Source organism: Papio anubis, chromosome 11 (assembly GCF_008728515.1).
Source record: "Papio anubis isolate 15944 chromosome 11, Panubis1.0, whole genome shotgun sequence".
Classification (NCBI taxonomy): domain Eukaryota; kingdom Metazoa; phylum Chordata; class Mammalia; order Primates; family Cercopithecidae; genus Papio; species Papio anubis.
The window spans coordinates 86412159-86428108 of NC_044986.1; the positions used below are offsets into that span (position 1 = coordinate 86412159).

The 15950-nt window shown below is 54.7% G+C and overlaps 1 protein-coding gene across 7 annotated transcripts in view; it reads right to left on the reverse strand.

Annotated features, from left to right (window-relative positions):
* Nucleotides 1–3596: 3596 nt before the first annotated feature.
* OGDHL (oxoglutarate dehydrogenase like) overlaps nucleotides 3597–15950 on the reverse strand; it is a 28022-nt gene continuing 15668 nt past the window's right edge. For 5 of the 7 annotated variants that reach the window (XM_017962787.3, XM_017962786.3, XM_009214380.4 and 2 more), the window contains 13 exons: nucleotides 15182–15361; nucleotides 14728–14880; nucleotides 14035–14137; nucleotides 13373–13501; nucleotides 12249–12399; nucleotides 9747–9874; nucleotides 8702–8880; nucleotides 7234–7305; nucleotides 6990–7115; nucleotides 6829–6901; nucleotides 5389–5552; nucleotides 5055–5209; nucleotides 3597–4312 (listed from right to left, as the gene is read on the reverse strand). In XM_017962787.3, the coding sequence (XP_017818276.1) occupies nucleotides 4189–4312; nucleotides 5055–5209; nucleotides 5389–5552; nucleotides 6829–6901; nucleotides 6990–7115; nucleotides 7234–7305; nucleotides 8702–8880; nucleotides 9747–9874; nucleotides 12249–12399; nucleotides 13373–13501; nucleotides 14035–14137; nucleotides 14728–14880; nucleotides 15182–15361 (1737 nt within the window). In that variant the 3' untranslated portion in view covers nucleotides 3597–4188. The remainder of the gene's footprint in view (nucleotides 4313–5054; nucleotides 5210–5388; nucleotides 5553–6828; nucleotides 6902–6989; nucleotides 7116–7233; nucleotides 7306–8701; nucleotides 8881–9746; nucleotides 9875–12248; nucleotides 12400–13372; nucleotides 13502–14034; nucleotides 14138–14727; nucleotides 14881–15181; nucleotides 15362–15950) is intronic. The other 2 variants (XM_009214376.4, XM_021943241.2) reach the window with 1 other exon arrangement.

Consider the following 15950-nt stretch of genomic DNA (forward strand, 5'->3'; position numbering starts at 1 on the left):
GGGAGAAGGACATGAATAGACAATTTTCAAAAGAAGATATACAAATGGCCAACAAACATGAAAAAATGCTCAACATCACTAATGATCAGGAAATGCAAATCAAAACCATAATGCAATATTACCTCACTCCGGCAAGAATGGCCATATTCAAAAAAAAAAAAAAAATAGGTGTTGGTATGGATGTGGTGAAAAGGAAACACTTTTACACTGTTGGTGGGAATGTAAACTAGTACAACCACTATGGAAAACAGTGTGGTGATTCCTTACAGAACTACAAGTAGAGCTACTGTTTGATCCAGCAATCCCACTCCTGGGTATCCACCCAGAGGAAAAGAAGTGATTATACGAAAAAGATAATTGCACATGCATGTTTATAGCAGCACAACTTGCAATTGCAATAATGTGGAACCAGCCCAAATGCCCATCAATCAATGAGTGGATAAAGAAAATGTTTTTATATATATACACACACACACACACACACACACACACACAGACACACACAGACACACCATGGAATACTACTCATCCATAAAAAGGAATGAAATAATGGCATTTGCAGCAACCTGGATGGCACTATCTCAAGAAGGCACTATCTCTGAGGAGGCCAGGCCCTTACCAGACACCAGATCTGCCAGTACCTTGATCTTAGATTTCATAGCCTGCAGAACTGTAAGAAATATTACAAGCCGCCCAGTTTATGGCATTATGTTATAGCAGCCCAAAGAGACAAACACAAACAATTAAAAATGATAAATTGAACTTCATGAAAATAAAAATCTTTCACTCTTAGAGAAATTTAAAATGCAAGCCATAGACTGACAATATTTGCAAAATACATGTGGTAAAGGACTTGTTTCCAGAGTGTATAAGGAACGCTTACAACTCAACAGGGAGCAGAAAACTCATTTTTTAATTAAACTTTTGTATCTGATATCACTGTAAATTTGCATGCTGTCGTAAGAACTACATCACAGAGGGCCTAGTCTTTACCCATTTTTTTCCAATAATAACATCTTACAACACTCTAGGATAATCACAACCAGGACACAGTGACATTGATACAGTCAAGAGACAGATGCTCCATCACAAAGATCCCCCGTGTCTTCTCCTCCTGGGATTCCTGTTAGATGCAGCATCAGCACTGTGGAACTCCTATGTTCTCCACGTTTCTTTAAAGAATTTTAAAATACATATCTTTGTTCTTTGTTCTACTTTCTTCGGAGAATTCTTTGGGTTTGTCTTCAAACTTATTTTGTATTTCACCTGTGTCTGTTCTGCTATTCAGCCTATCTATTGAGGTTTTAATTTTGGCAAAATTTCATACTTTCTTGATGTCCAATTATTTTAAAAATAGTCTGTTTTAATAGTCTGTTGTTGTTTCAGAGCAGCAATATTCTCCTAGCCCTCTGAAGTTACTGCAGTTCATTTAAAGCCTTCTGCTTGTTCTGTGAGCTTGTTTTATTTCCCAGGGTTAGGGTTTTTTTTTTTTGTTGTTGTTTTTTTTTTTTTTTTTTTTTTGAGATGGCGTCTCGCTCTGTCACCCAGGCTGGAGTGCAGTGGTGCTATCTCGGCTCACTGCAAGCTCTGCCTCCTGGGTTCACGCCATTCTCCTGCCTCAGCCTCCCAAGTAGCTGGGACTGCAGGCGCCTACCACCACGCCTGACTAATTTTTTTTGTATTTTTAGTAGAGGCAGGGTGTCACCGTGTTAACCAGGATGGTCTTGATCTCCTGACCTCATGATCCACCCACCTCAGCCTCCCAAAGTGCTAGGATAACAGGTGTGAGCCACCGTGCCCAGCCTCCCAGAGTTCGTTCTTACGTTTATAGGGTTTGGAGTCATTTTTTATGTGGTTGGTTTTCCCCAATTTGGTAATCTGGTGGTTGCACCTCTTTCCTTTTTTTTTTTTTCCTAAAGAGACAGGGTCTTAAACTTCTGGGCTCAAGTGATCCTCCTGCATTAGTCCCCTGAGCAACTGGGACTATAGCTAGGAGCCACCATGCCTGGCTGACTGTACCTCTTCCTGCGGGAGATGCATCCCAGCCCATCTACAGCCTTCCTGTACCCACACCGAGGAAGGGACTGTATGCACCTCGGGCAGGCCACATCCATCATCTGATCCCCAAGGGCTCCTGCACAGCCCAGGTGCCTCACCAGTTGCTGCCTCAGCCAGTCGCAGGGAAAGCCCAGACTAGTGGTTCTCCATGGGGCCAGGAATGCATGGTATGGGAAGAGTTCATTTCTCAAGAGAAGCAATGTGGTCTTATGGACAGAGGTGAAGTCCAAAACCACCACTTCTTTAGCAAGTGGCCTTGGGCAAATAACTTTATATGAACCTCAATTTCCTCATCTATAAAATGGACATATTCCCAACATGCAAAGCCATGGTGAAGATTAGACAGCATTTAATTATACACGCAAAACATCCAGCAGAAGGCCCAAGACACGGCAGACACCATAAATGGGGGCTACAATCCTTTTCACTTTATGTCACTTTGAAAGCCTCTGTGGTAGGGATCCAAGTGTATCTCAACAAGACATACTTTTTTTTAAGGCCGGGCGCGGTGGCTCAAGCCTGTAATCCCAGCTGGAGTGCAGCGGCACGATCTTGGCTCACAGCAACCTCCACCTCCCAGGTTCAAGCGATTCTCCTGCCTCAGCCTCCTGAGTAGCTGGGACTACAGGCGCGCGTCACCATGCCCGGCTAATTCTTCAACAAGCTATTTTTGACTCTGATGAAACTTAACACTCCACCGCCCAACCTCATGCTGATTGTTTTAGGTTGCTCGTGCCAGCCCTATGGTATTTCTGTGTCTGTTCCAGAGAGGTTCATCTCTTTTCCTCTTCCTTCAAACACCAGCTCTTCCAGGGATCCTTCCCTGACACCCACAGCCGTCTGCATTGACCTCCAACGTAACTCGTAACTCATTGAATTAAACAGCTGACATGTCTCCCCAGTGGACTCCCGATGTGAAGAGCCAGCACGCAGAAGGATGCCTTCTACCCGGAACCCAGTGTCCAGCACGGAGGAAGTGCTCTGAGAAGGGGATAAATGAACAAACGATCTGTTCCAAGCAAAACATCCCTCCCCTGCGGCAGCTTCTCCAGTATCTCCACAGGGAAGCAAAACCAACACAAGGCCCGAGTGGAGAAGCCAACAGACACTACCTGGTGCTCAAATGAAAATCTGGCGCAGTGACTCACACCTGTCATCCCAGCACTTTGGAGGCTGAGGCAGGTGGATCACTTGAGGACAGAAGTTCGAGACCAGCCTGGCCAACATGCTGAAACCCCGCCTCTATTAATAATACAAAAAAATTAGCTGGGCATAGTGGCGCACGCCTGTAATCCCAGCTACTCGGGAGGCTGAGGCAGGAGAATCACTTGAACCTGGGAGGTGGAGGTTGCAGTGAGCTGAGATTGCGCCACTCCACTCCAGACTGGGCGACAAGAGCGAAACTCCGTCTCAAAAAAATATCCATGGAGACGGATATTTTCTTCTCTCCATTTTTTTTTAACTTTCTCCCCATTCCCTACCTTCTCTCAACCGCCTATCCCTCCCCCAGTCTTATAACATGAAGTGAAAACAGCAAATCTCTCTGAAGCATGTTTTTATTTCTCTGTGATTTGGTTTTCTACTTTGGTACACATGAGCTGTGGCTGCATTTCACACAGAAGCTGACACATCTTGCAAGAATGCCCCATAAAACAGAGCGCAAACACATCACCCCGCAGGTTCACTGCCCCTGGCAGTCACTGCTCAACTCCCTACTTCTAAGAGCACAGAAGAGAACATCGCTTTGAATCTACAGATGAGCGAGGGTGTGGCGAGCAGCAGCCAGGGCTGCCAGGATGGGAGCAGCCACAGACACAGGTCTCAGGGTATCCGTCTTGAGACACAGGTGGAGAAGCCGCACAAGAAATTCCAGCAAGATGGGAGCAGCTGGGGGATGCGCCAGCACAGCAGCCTGCCTATAGGACTCCTCTGGCTCCCTCAGTCCTGGTAGATTCTGGCATGACACCAAGGCCAGCAGTGCTGGCTCTTTGGTCCTGTCACTGTGTGAGTCTGTTTTATCCTGGGGCCCCGTAGCCCCTCTCCTGGGCGGGAGTTCCACCCCTCCCCTTTCCATCACCTCCTTGGTCCCCAGCCAACCCACAGCGAGACCTACACAGGTCTTGCCCAGCTCTAAAATGTCTTGCCCTCAAAGGCCTGGAGATTGAAGGCAGTATCCAGAAACTTCTTCAGTGACACCAAGTGAGTGTTCCTGTTTCCTGTGGCTGGTGCAGCCGCTGGGTCCCGGCCGACATACCTGGAGGAGAGACAAGCTAAGGTGAAGACCGGGCCTAGCCACCTCCCCACCCCCACCTTCACCCCAGGACTGCAGGGGGCACACATCGGAGAACGGCTGACCTCGAAGCTACAGGCCCTGCCTTTGGGCCCTGGCACCACTTCCAATGAGCTGCGAAGCCTGGGTCAAACTCAGTCACCCAGCCACAGAAGAGTGGGGAGAAACTGTCCCTCCATGTCACTGCACTTGCCCATGAGGACAACAAACGAGGCAACAACTCAAAGGCTTTGGGGACAAACACACTTGGCTTCTTGGAGTTTCTCAGGACCCTCTCCCGTCTTCCCAGGGACACATGATGCCAGTATTGAGCACCCACCATGTGCCAGGGCTAATACATACATCAGATCTAATCTTATCACCGCCCTTTGTAGAGATACAGGGACTAAGGCTCCAAGGGGCTACATAACTGGCCTGAGATCAAAGGCAGGAATTTTGAGACATGCAGCAGGTTCTCTAGTTCAGTTCTGGCTGCAGAACAAACACAAAGCCAGTCCAGATGATGCCCCATCCCTCATGGGTAAGCTGTCCCACCACAGACAGGGTGCACAGAGCTGACACAGACTATGGGGCCAACTCCTTGGTTTCCAAATGCAGCCCAGAGAAAGGCAAGGCCAGTTCCAGGTAGCATGGCCCATGGGATAGGCAGAGCCAGGATGGAGCCTCAGGGCCGAGGTGAGGGGCAATCAGCAGCCCCATCATGTACCATATGGGCCGCGTGCGCCTCAGGATGGTCATGAAGCGTGGGCTGATGTAGTCATAGTAGCCCATGTTCTTGTGCTCCTCCTGACACCAGGCCAGCTCCGCACCTGGGTACTTCTCTGCCTCCTGCTTGATCAGGTCAAAGGGGAATGGAGAGATCTGGGGAGGGAAGAACAAAGGAGCATAGCCAGAGGAGGGGCGGTGTGTCCCCAGCACCCCCCGACAGGAGGCACAGGGCCTCACCAGCCTTCACCTGGCCTGGCTGGCATACTGGCCAGAGCCGGGGCCAGCAACATGAGCTTGCCCATCAGTTGACTGTGCAAGGGGCTCAGGCGCACCTGCTCCAGGCGCGTGATGGCCACCTTCTCCTCCAGGCCCTGGCTGCTCCGCTCCTTCACCAAGTCATAGTACACCTTTCCCGTGCAGAAGATGAGCCGCTGCACCTGCTCAGGGGCCTGTGCTGCAGCCCCATCTTCAGGAATCACCCGCTGGAAGCTGGTCCCTGAGTGACCAATAGGACACGGCAGACATGTCGGTATCCAGAGGGGCTGGGGCAGCTCAGGACCAGGCCTGCGTCCCCAGGCTCTCCTTAGCCACTGAGACTAACTGCAGGTTTGGACCTGTGGCTGCAGTGGACACCTCTTGAACTAAAAGATGGAGCAGGGGACAGCTGACACCCTGAGCTGTCACAGGGAGAGGGGTGGAGACACCCAAGGGTTGAGCCCTGGGAGCATCACGTTTAAGGTGACTGGAGGTGGGGGTACAATGAGAAGGGCCCTGAAGGAGATAGAGAAGGCAACACGATGGCATCATTCTTTGCCCCAACCTTGCTTCTGCCCAGTTGTGCCCACCTCCTGCAGAGCACTGCAGTCCCCCATCACTAAGCAGATGTCCCAGGAGGCTGCTCCATGCTCCTCCTCTTTCAGCCTGGCAGCTGAGCCCTCACCTCCAAGCCCCATCCATTCCTCCATCCTGAGCCCATGATCTTGACCCCAGGTCATGCCCACTGCAAAACCTCTCAGGAGGCTACTGCAGTGTCCCTGCATCCCTGCATCTCAGGTGAGGACTCTAGGGCAGAAAGGCCAAATGGATCCCAGGCCCTCAAGAGAGAAGCCAGCACAGGGCAAGTAGCCCAGGTAGTCTAGTCTCGACATCAGAGTTCTAACTGCCCGCTTCAGCCACCCACCTGCACAGAGGGGACATCCAAACAGACGTGGGAGAAAATCCAACCCCTGTCCACGCTGAGGCCCTTCCCGGCCCTCCGCCTACTGCCCAGGACCATTTTCCAAGACAGCTCTGCTCCACCAGCCTCACACCTGTCTTTCCCTGGATCACAGTCACCTCTCAACTGCAACTATAGGTGTTTTATCTGATCTGACTCCCAGGTAAATAAGGTCAAAGACTCCTGGAGGGGACACCAGGACCCCAGGGCCTGTAATGTCTGTTTGGCTTGTGAATTTTAAAAATGGACAAAGGAATGAATGATACTCAATATCTTGTGAACTCAGCAGGCCTCTGGCAGGCCTCAACCAGCCCTGCTAGGGCCTAACGGGGCCCCAGTGGACTCTGCCATGAACTCAGCCCACATGACCTGAGCTGGCCCAGGTCAGCCACTGTGCCAGCCTCCCAACCCTATTGCTAGTGGGACCACGCCAGGAGCTGCTGCAGGTCAGCAGAGCCACAGACAGTGGGGAGGATGGAGGAGCCCCAGGAGCAGAAGCCACGCAATGGGCCACCGCCCCAGTGTGGGCTGCCCCACACCCAGGCCAGGCACGTACCGGATACCATTTGGTCAAAGCTGGACTTGGCCTCTGGGTGCCTCAGCAGAGATTTAGGTGTGAAGATAATCAGCTGGAAGGGAAACACATGCCCAGCTGCCAGCTGGCCCTGTCTGGCCAGGGCCCCTGCATGTAACCCCTGCCCTGGGACGGTGACTCACCGGCTTGCGGAAAGGCAGCAGGATCTGCCGGCGCAGCACGTGGAAGTAGTTGGCCGGTGTGGAGCAGTTGACCACGATCCAGTTGCAGTCATAGAGCTGACTCACCTCGAAGTCCTTGGTGAATGCCTGTGGGGACAAGATGCGTATGGCCAGGGTGGCTGTCTGCTGCACCCATACCCTGGACTCCTAGCCCTATGGGCACAACAGGGCACGCCCCTGTCCTGGGGACAGCAGCAACACTCACGGGGTAGGCATCCGAGTCATCATTGCTCATCTGCAGGAACCTCTCGGGCCTCGCAGACGAGTGCTCTGGGCCCTGAAAGCAAATGCCAGATGGCCCAGGCTGGCCCCCACCATGGGACAGACATCTGGCCCTGTAGGGACCCTAGGCTCAGGGGAGAGTCTGGAGGGCATCTCAGTGGAGGCGCCCTCGCCCTGGAGCCTGAACCACAGAAATGAATCAAGAATGTGGAACAAGAGCAGAATGGGCATCCTCACAGTGGGGTCTGCCCAGAGCTAGCACAGTGTGTGAACTTGCAGGGATAGAAGAAAAAACAAAAAGCCCGCACTGAGACGTGCTTTCTCTGGAATGTCCTGGAACAGTGGCTGCCACTGACTGAGCACCTGCTACAGGAGGCAAAGTTCTACGTACCCCCACACAACTTACTCGCTAATCCCCAAAAGCCCCATGATGCAGACTCTTCCTCACTGCACAGATGAAGAGGCAGGAGAGGGTAAGAAACCACCCATGACCACACAGCCAGGTAGGGGCCGACCCAGCTCAGCCTGGGCCTCGCCCACCCTCACCCACATGGACCGCTCTGCTCCATGAAAGCAGCAAGACAAGCCCAGGGGCATCTCCAAGCCGGCTCCTGCAGGACAGGGGTGACCCGCCCCACAGCCGTCACTCGCCCCCTCTTGGTGGGGATGGCCAAGGACCCAGCCACCTACATGCAGCCTGGCCCAGATCCCGCCTCCCAAGAAGCTGCCTTCACAGTGGGCAGCCCCAAGCAGGGAGCCTCACCTCCCTCCTCACTGAGCCCCAGTGTTGTGAGGATGCCGAGTACGCAGCCTGTAAAGTCTCAGAACTAAACACATCGCTCGGGCATAATGGTGGCGATGAGCCCCCTGCCTGTCTCCTTCTGCCTGGTCAGGCCGCCTGCCCACCAGATGGTATCACATGACACTCTATTCCTTCCTCCCCTCCTGCTAGCCCAGGAGCCTCCGGAGGATGCAGCCAGCCTGCATGTCTTCCCTCTGTCCCATGCGTAGATGCAGAGGCAGGTCACACAGGAGGGGACCAGAGGACAGGCAGTACTGCACAGGATAGCTTCAAACCCCAGCTACTAGCTGTGAGACCTTGGGCAACCTACTCCCCTGCTCTGTGCCTCAGTTTCCTCATCTGAAACGCAGGAACAGGGCCTACTTCATTAGGTTGCTGTATGGATTGGAAGAGTTAACATTCAGAAGCATTGAACAGCGCCTGGCGCATAGCACGCACTCATACACGGTAGCGCCTTCTGCCAGGGGTAGCATCATCGTCTCAGCAGCTGCAGCACGCACATGTGCAGACCCCACCCTGCGCAGACCCACGTGCTCCAGGGGCCTGGAAAGCACATACCATCCAACTCGACAAGGGGCCCAGGGTCCATCCCGTCCCTCCGAGGCCCACCAGAGCCCACCAAGCCACCAGCCACCACTGCAGCCCTCACCATGCCTTCCATGCCATGGGGCAGCAGCAGCACAATGCCGTTATGCCGCACCCACTTGGCCTGGCCGGTGCTGATGAACTGGTCGATGATGCACTGGGCCGTGTTGTGGAAGTCCCCAAACTGGGCCTCCCAGAGGACCAGGGCATTGGGGCTGGCCATGGCATAGCCCAGCTCAAAGCCTAAACAGAAGACAAGATAGAGCTTGCTGCACGCTGTCACCAAGTGGCAGTGGCTCCAGTCAAACTCAGCCCTTTCTCAGTATATCCTCCATGCCCCCACCCATCCTTCTCACAAGCCAGGACGAACCCAGGGATTCCCTGCGATTCAAAGGGTAGAATGTACCACCCTGGGGGCTGACAACATGCCCAGAGATGCTACCCTCAGCCCTGCTATCATGTGTGGTCAGGTTCAGCCATATTTAGGTATCCTGGGGAGGCAGCAGGGACCATCTGTCAAGAAGAACTCCTTAAAAACATGCAGAGCTGCTAAGAAGGGGCAGAAACAACCCTAGAGGCATCTCCCTGGGGGCGGGGAGCTGCCTGGCCTCTAGGGGCAGGCAGTGAGGAGGAGGTGAGCCAGCTAATGATGCAGCTGAGGGACAGCATGTACAGGGGACACAGGCAGGGAAGCCCAGAGCCCAGAGAAGGGATCTCAGTGCAGGGTTCCTAGGGTGCAGGGCAGAGGAGGTGAGATGGGGCTCAGAGGAATGCGGGAGGGCTGGGCCAAGACTGGACTGCTCAGCAGCTGAAACCCGCAGCAGACTCTGTTGGGCTGTCTGTGCCCACTGGGGCCCTGATACCCACAGAGCCCCCTCAAAGCAAGCAGGGCCCCCTAACTGGATCCCCAAGGGGCCCAGATGGGACCGATTTCATCTCCCACATGGCCTTAGGTGGGGGCAGCCCAATCACCATCCCCCAGGGCCATCCCCTCGGGGCCTCTGAGCATCTCTCGCCCCTCCCAGGCCCTGGCCCCAGTCCCTTCCCAGCCCATCTCTGGTCCCCAGGTGTCTGGGGCCTGCCTGGCTTGCAGGAGAGTGTGGACCCACCCAGGACTCCGTACTCCGAGAGGGAGCTGTTGCACACGGTGTATGGGGCTTGGTCAGGCCAGAGATGATTCATAGGCACACACGTCCTGCGGTCAACCTCCTGGTCATGGAGAACGTGGTGCCGGTGACTGCAGAGACACAGACCGGGGCAGGGACAGAGGGCAGGTGGGTTGGCACCTGTTCACCTGGAGCAGGGGAGCTGGGCAGCAGGAGGCAGGCAAGCCTCCGTCACTGTCCCAGGAAACCTGCAGGGTCCCACAGGATGGCATCCAAGAAGGCTGTGGAAAACCAGAGCCATGTGGTCCCTCTTGCAGTATGCCCCCTGCCTGCCGGCAGCCCACACACACCACACACTGAGGGGTCTGTGGGAAGGAACTGAGTTGTGTCACCTCCCTGAGTGTCAGCTTCTCACCCATAAAGAGGACCTGATGAGACACTTCCCAGGTGCCAGCTAGAGCCACCTCCTAGGAGGCCACTTCCCCTGCCCCGTCTTGCTGGCTTCTTTATCATCTCATCAGCCCTGTCCCAATTCACAAGAGACAGAAACCACTGTGCAGTAGCCGAGGTGGGCACAGTGAGGGGCGCCTGGCTGAACCCCAGACCCTGGCTAGGACTGACATGTAGCTCAGGGTGCATCAGAGGACCACCTGGGCCCTGGTTGGAGCAAGACCGGCAGAGACGAGCAACCAGGAATAAGAAAGCCAGCTGGTCAAGTCCTGGAAGCCACACCACCCTGGCTTGCTAACCAGGACCGGACTGAGGCAGGACCTCGAACATTTTAGGGCCCCGGACCAGAGGAAATGTGGTGTGGACAACTGACAAGTGTCAAGTCCCCATCTGGACTCACAAAGACAACTGCAAACAAGCAAGATAGGGGCTGGCTTAACAGCAGTACACACACATACACCACACACATACATACACATGCCACACATACCACACACATACGTATCCCCACTCACCACACACTACACACACACACCACACACATACACACACCACATATACCACACACACACCAAACACCACATACACACACACCACGAATACGAAATACACCACACACACATACATACACCACACATCCATGCACACACACCAAACACCACACACACTATACACACCACACACACTACACATACTACACAACACACACCACACAGACTACACACCACAAACACAATCACACGTACCATACACACCCACACCCACACACACACACCACACACACCCCACATATACCACACACAAATCACACACACACCAAACATGATACACACCACACACATCACATCACACATGCCACACCACACACACTCCACACATACCACACACTATACACACACACCCCCTCACACACACCACACATATACACACCCTACACACACCAAACATACACACACATTACACACACCATATACACCACACACCCCATATACACCCCCCCACACCCACAAACCACACACACCACACACATATACCACACTCAACACGCAACACACACCACACACACCACACACCACACATCACAACACACCACACATCATACACACCACATACTCCCACACACACACCACACACACCCATACACACACACACACCCACACACACACACATCACACACATCATACACACATCATACACCACACACACACCACACACTACACACCACACACATCCACACACCACATATACCCCCCCACACACACACACCACACACATATGCCATACACACCCACACACACACACCACACATACACACACCCCACACATACACACACAACGACACACCACACAACCACACACACACCACATACATACACATCAAATACGCTACACAAATACCACACACACACCACATACACCCACTCCCCACTCACCACATACTACACACCATTCACACCACATACACTCCACACACGCACTACACACCACACACCACAAACCACACACATCCCCACATACACACCACACACATACACACCCCATCCACACACACCACACACCCACACCCACCACACACCCACGCACACTCCACATACCACACTCCAAACTCCACACACATCACACACCCACACCACACACACACCAAACACACCACACACATACCCCACACCAAACACACACACACCAAACACACCACACACACGCACCATACAAACCCCACATACACACATACACACCAAACACACTACACACACACGTACCACACACAACTCCCCCACACTCACCACACAACCCCAACACACACACGATCCTGAGCACCACAGAGGGCCAGCACGCTTTGGACTCAGTGGCCTTCCTCTGGGCCCAGCAGTGAGCTTCCACACACTCACCCCTGGGGGTTTAGGAGGTGGCTCCTCTGACGTCAGCCAGAGGGTAGGGGCCAGGGGATGCTGTGGCTATTTCACTCCCCAACAAAGGCCCCCCTTGGGATCCCCAAGCCAGGCCCAGCTTCCGCTCCAGGTCTCCTGTGCGGATGCCGAGCCCCACCACGCTCACCTGAACGTGCCCCTCTCCACATCCTGCCCGCTGAGCCGCACGTGGATGCCCTCCTTCAGCAGGGAGCCAAAGGCCATGTACTCTGCCAAGGCCCAGTCCACCGTCCGGTTCTTGGTCATGTCCGCCCGGCCCCGCAGAATGCGAGAGAGGCCTGTGGGAGGAGAGTGCTGGCCTGAGGGCCACGGGACAGCCAGCCCTGGCGGGGGTACGTAGGTGCTCAGCACACACCCCGCACAAAGCACGGCAGCCGTCTGTTGATGTGGCTGGAGGGCAGGGATGCTGCAGGAGGGCCCAGGGCCAGGCATCCCTCCTCCAGCTGAGACAAGGGGCCACCCTGAGCCCATGGGGAGGTGGAGCAGGTACCACTTGGCGAGCATTGGCCTCGTTCCAGACACCATCAGGCACGGAGTCATTTACTCAAATCACACAGCTGTCAAGGCACTCGGATCTGACCCCAAGTCCCCAGGCCTATGCTGTGCTTCTGTTGGCCCCACACACAGAGGCTAACACACAAACAGAGCGGGCACATGCCCCAGACGCTGTCAGCAGCCGCCCCAGGGCACTCGGTCTCGGTGCAAAATGTAAGGGAACCCCCTCAGAACTCCTCCAGGTGGGTCAGAGGGTGTGTAGCACCTCAATACAGCCACAGGGGACCCTCCGGACTTCCCAGGCAAAGGTCACAGTGGCCCCAGCCAACGGGCCCCCGGAGTGGGAGGCTGCCCTCGGTCATTGGTCCAGGCCCCGGCAAGCCACCGTCCTTTCAGCTGCAGAATCCTGCCCAAGTTCCAGGCTGCGTTCCAGCCCCTGCATGGCAGCCCTTGCTTTCCTGCTCTCCTGTCCGACCCAGGGACGCCCCAGCAAAGTCAGTGTGAAAACTCAACCTAAGACTAGTCACTGGTACCCAGCTGGGAGTGTGGCATCTGGAGCTGCCCAGCTCACCACGCTCACCCTGAGAAGAGCTACTGTCACAGGCACAGACGAGGTGCCGAGAGCTACGTGGACCCACTGCAGACTGAGCAGGAATGAGACACACCATCTCTCTTGTATCCCAACCAACCTCCCTTCGAGGCACAATGTTGGGGTGGGGACAGCAGCCTGGGCTGCATCCGGCCCAGCAACCTCACCAGTGTGGATCTTAAAGTCCTCCAGGGGCACAGAGCTGGCCACGCTGCCAATGTGGGTGAGCACATCCTCAGGGATCCCCGTGGCTGGGCATGTCATGCTCTTGGGCTCCCCATCTACGTTGAAGAAGCCTGACAGAGAGAGAGGCTCCGTCCACACTGGGTCAGTGGTGGCCTCTGATCCCCCTGGCCAGCCTGCCTCCCCAGGACTGAGGGACCCATGGCTTCCTAAACTCCACTGTCACTCGGACTCACCCTGAGCCCACCCTTGGGACCTGCGACAGCTGAACAGCCACAGCTGCAACTCCCCCACAGGCCCAACACCCACCTCTGGGCCCCAGGGTCACAGCTGTTCTAACCCTGCCCCCAGGGAAGCCCTCTGAGCACCCCGGACCCATGTATCCAGTGCCCAGGGCTTCCTCTCCCTCCTCCCACCTGGCTGTGCCCTCCCTTTTCAGTGAGCACCTGGCCATCCATGCTCAGAGAGCAATGTTAAACTTGACTTGCAGGAATCGGCCCCACACAACTTTAGGACCTCAGGGATAGAGCCTGCAGCCTCTAGACTAGGCAATGACAGCTGTCACCTAGGGCCATTCCAGTCCTGATCCCAGTGCAAGACCCCAAGGCCCAGGGTAGTCTGTCTGAGCCACATACTGCTCACTCACCGGGCCAGGGGGAGTCCAACCAGTGCTTTATATGCAGGATCTTTTTATCCTTGGACCTGCCATAAGCCTCCTCACAGATCCGGTCGTATTTCGCAATTTCTTCCTGGAATCAGGGGGAAGGTGTGGACAGAGCAGCAAAGCCCTGGGCAGCCAGAGGCCCAGTCCACTTGGACTCATAAGTCCTGGTCCCCGTTACCAAGTTCTTCTAGAACTCTCTGTCTCTGGTCAGTAGGGACCTCATGGCTAGAAGCCAAAGTCTCAGAGTTCAGGGGATCCTGCACGGGTACCCCGAGGCTGGGCAGGCCTGCAGTGTGCTCAGCAAGGGGATCCGAGAAGACTCCGGAAACCTGTAGTCCTTGCTCTCAGAGCTCCATGAAGGTGGAAGGACCAACACGCCACAGATAATTATGGGGACAACCCCAGCTCAGGGCCGCCTCCTACAGGAAGCCTTCCTGCACGCCTGCTCAAGGTTGGGCTTCCCCCACATTGCGGTACCCACTGTGTCCCACCTGGCTGTAACTGCATCCTTAGTTCTTGGTCCCCTTTGGTAACTGGGGCCTCTTGGGGACAAGGACCACAGTGGCTACTTCTTTAAATCCTTAGGGCTCAGCACTGGGCTGGTAACATCTACAACCCCTCCCCAGGTCCCCACCCAAAGTTTGTCCTAGGTGCCCATGCAGCCTGCCTGCCCACCTCAAACTCCTGCAGGGTGACGGTGCCCTCGGCAATCAGCTTGTCTGCGTACTTCTTCAGCACAGGCACCTGTCTGTGGATCTGCTTGTACATGAGCGGCTGGGTGAACATGGGCTCGTCCATCTCATTGTGGCCGCGCCGGCGGTAACAGACCTGCAGGAGCAGCCAGAGGGGCTCATGCCCTCCCCTACGCTGTGTGCTCAATGTAGCTGCTGCAAAATTGGGGAATATCCAAGTAGGGCACACCCACTGGGAGCCCTCTGAGCTCCATTATCACCTATCACCGAATGAGTGTCCCATCTCAGGCCTTTGCACAGATTGCTCTTGGTGGCACAAATCTCTCATCCAAGAAGCACTCCCAGCCCTGAGTGCTGAAGATGCTGAAGATCAGACTGGCTCAGCACAGCAGGGATGAGTCACCCACCCATGCCCTGGCCTCAGTCCCCAGACCCACCAGGTCTACGACAACATCTTTGTTGAAAGTGTTTCTCCATTCGGCTGCCACACTGCATACATATATCACAGCCTCTGGGTCATCGGCGTTCACGTGGAAGATGGGCGCATTGACCACCCGGGCCACGTCGGTGGGGTATGGTGAGGAACGGGCCATTCGGGGGTCTGTGGTGAACCCAATCTGCAGAGGCAGGAGAAACCTGCTGCGCCTTTCTACTTAGAGTGAGATAGAAGGTGCCAGCCTCGGGGACTGAGCAGGGGGACGCTCAAGGTCCACTGAGGTGCCCGGGGGGATGTGGGACATGACAGGGTGATGGTGAGCAGCCCCACAACTGGACATGGCAACAGCTCCCACGGGGACGGCAGCAACACCAGCCGAGTGGAGCCTGCTCTTTTTTGCAAGTCACTTTGACACACTAGTGGTGAGGAACACAGGCCTGAAAAATCCCAGTCCCAAAAATTGCTAATTGCAACCTGGGGCAAGGTGTTTACATTCCCACAGCCTGTTTCCTCATCTATAAAAAGGGCTCACTTAAATTCCTACCTCATAGGATGTTCACAGAAGATGACGTGACTTAATGCAAATAAGGCAATGAACACAGGGCTTTCTAAACTCCAGATGAGTTGTTAGACGCTCAGCTGCCTTAGAGAAAGGGCACCAAGGTCCCTGTGTCTAAGACTGCCAATGCAGGGCTGCACATAGCCAGCTTCCAGGAGGCACTCGCTACACAGGTGCTCCTTTGGTCTTTCCAGCCCTGCTTATCCCTCCC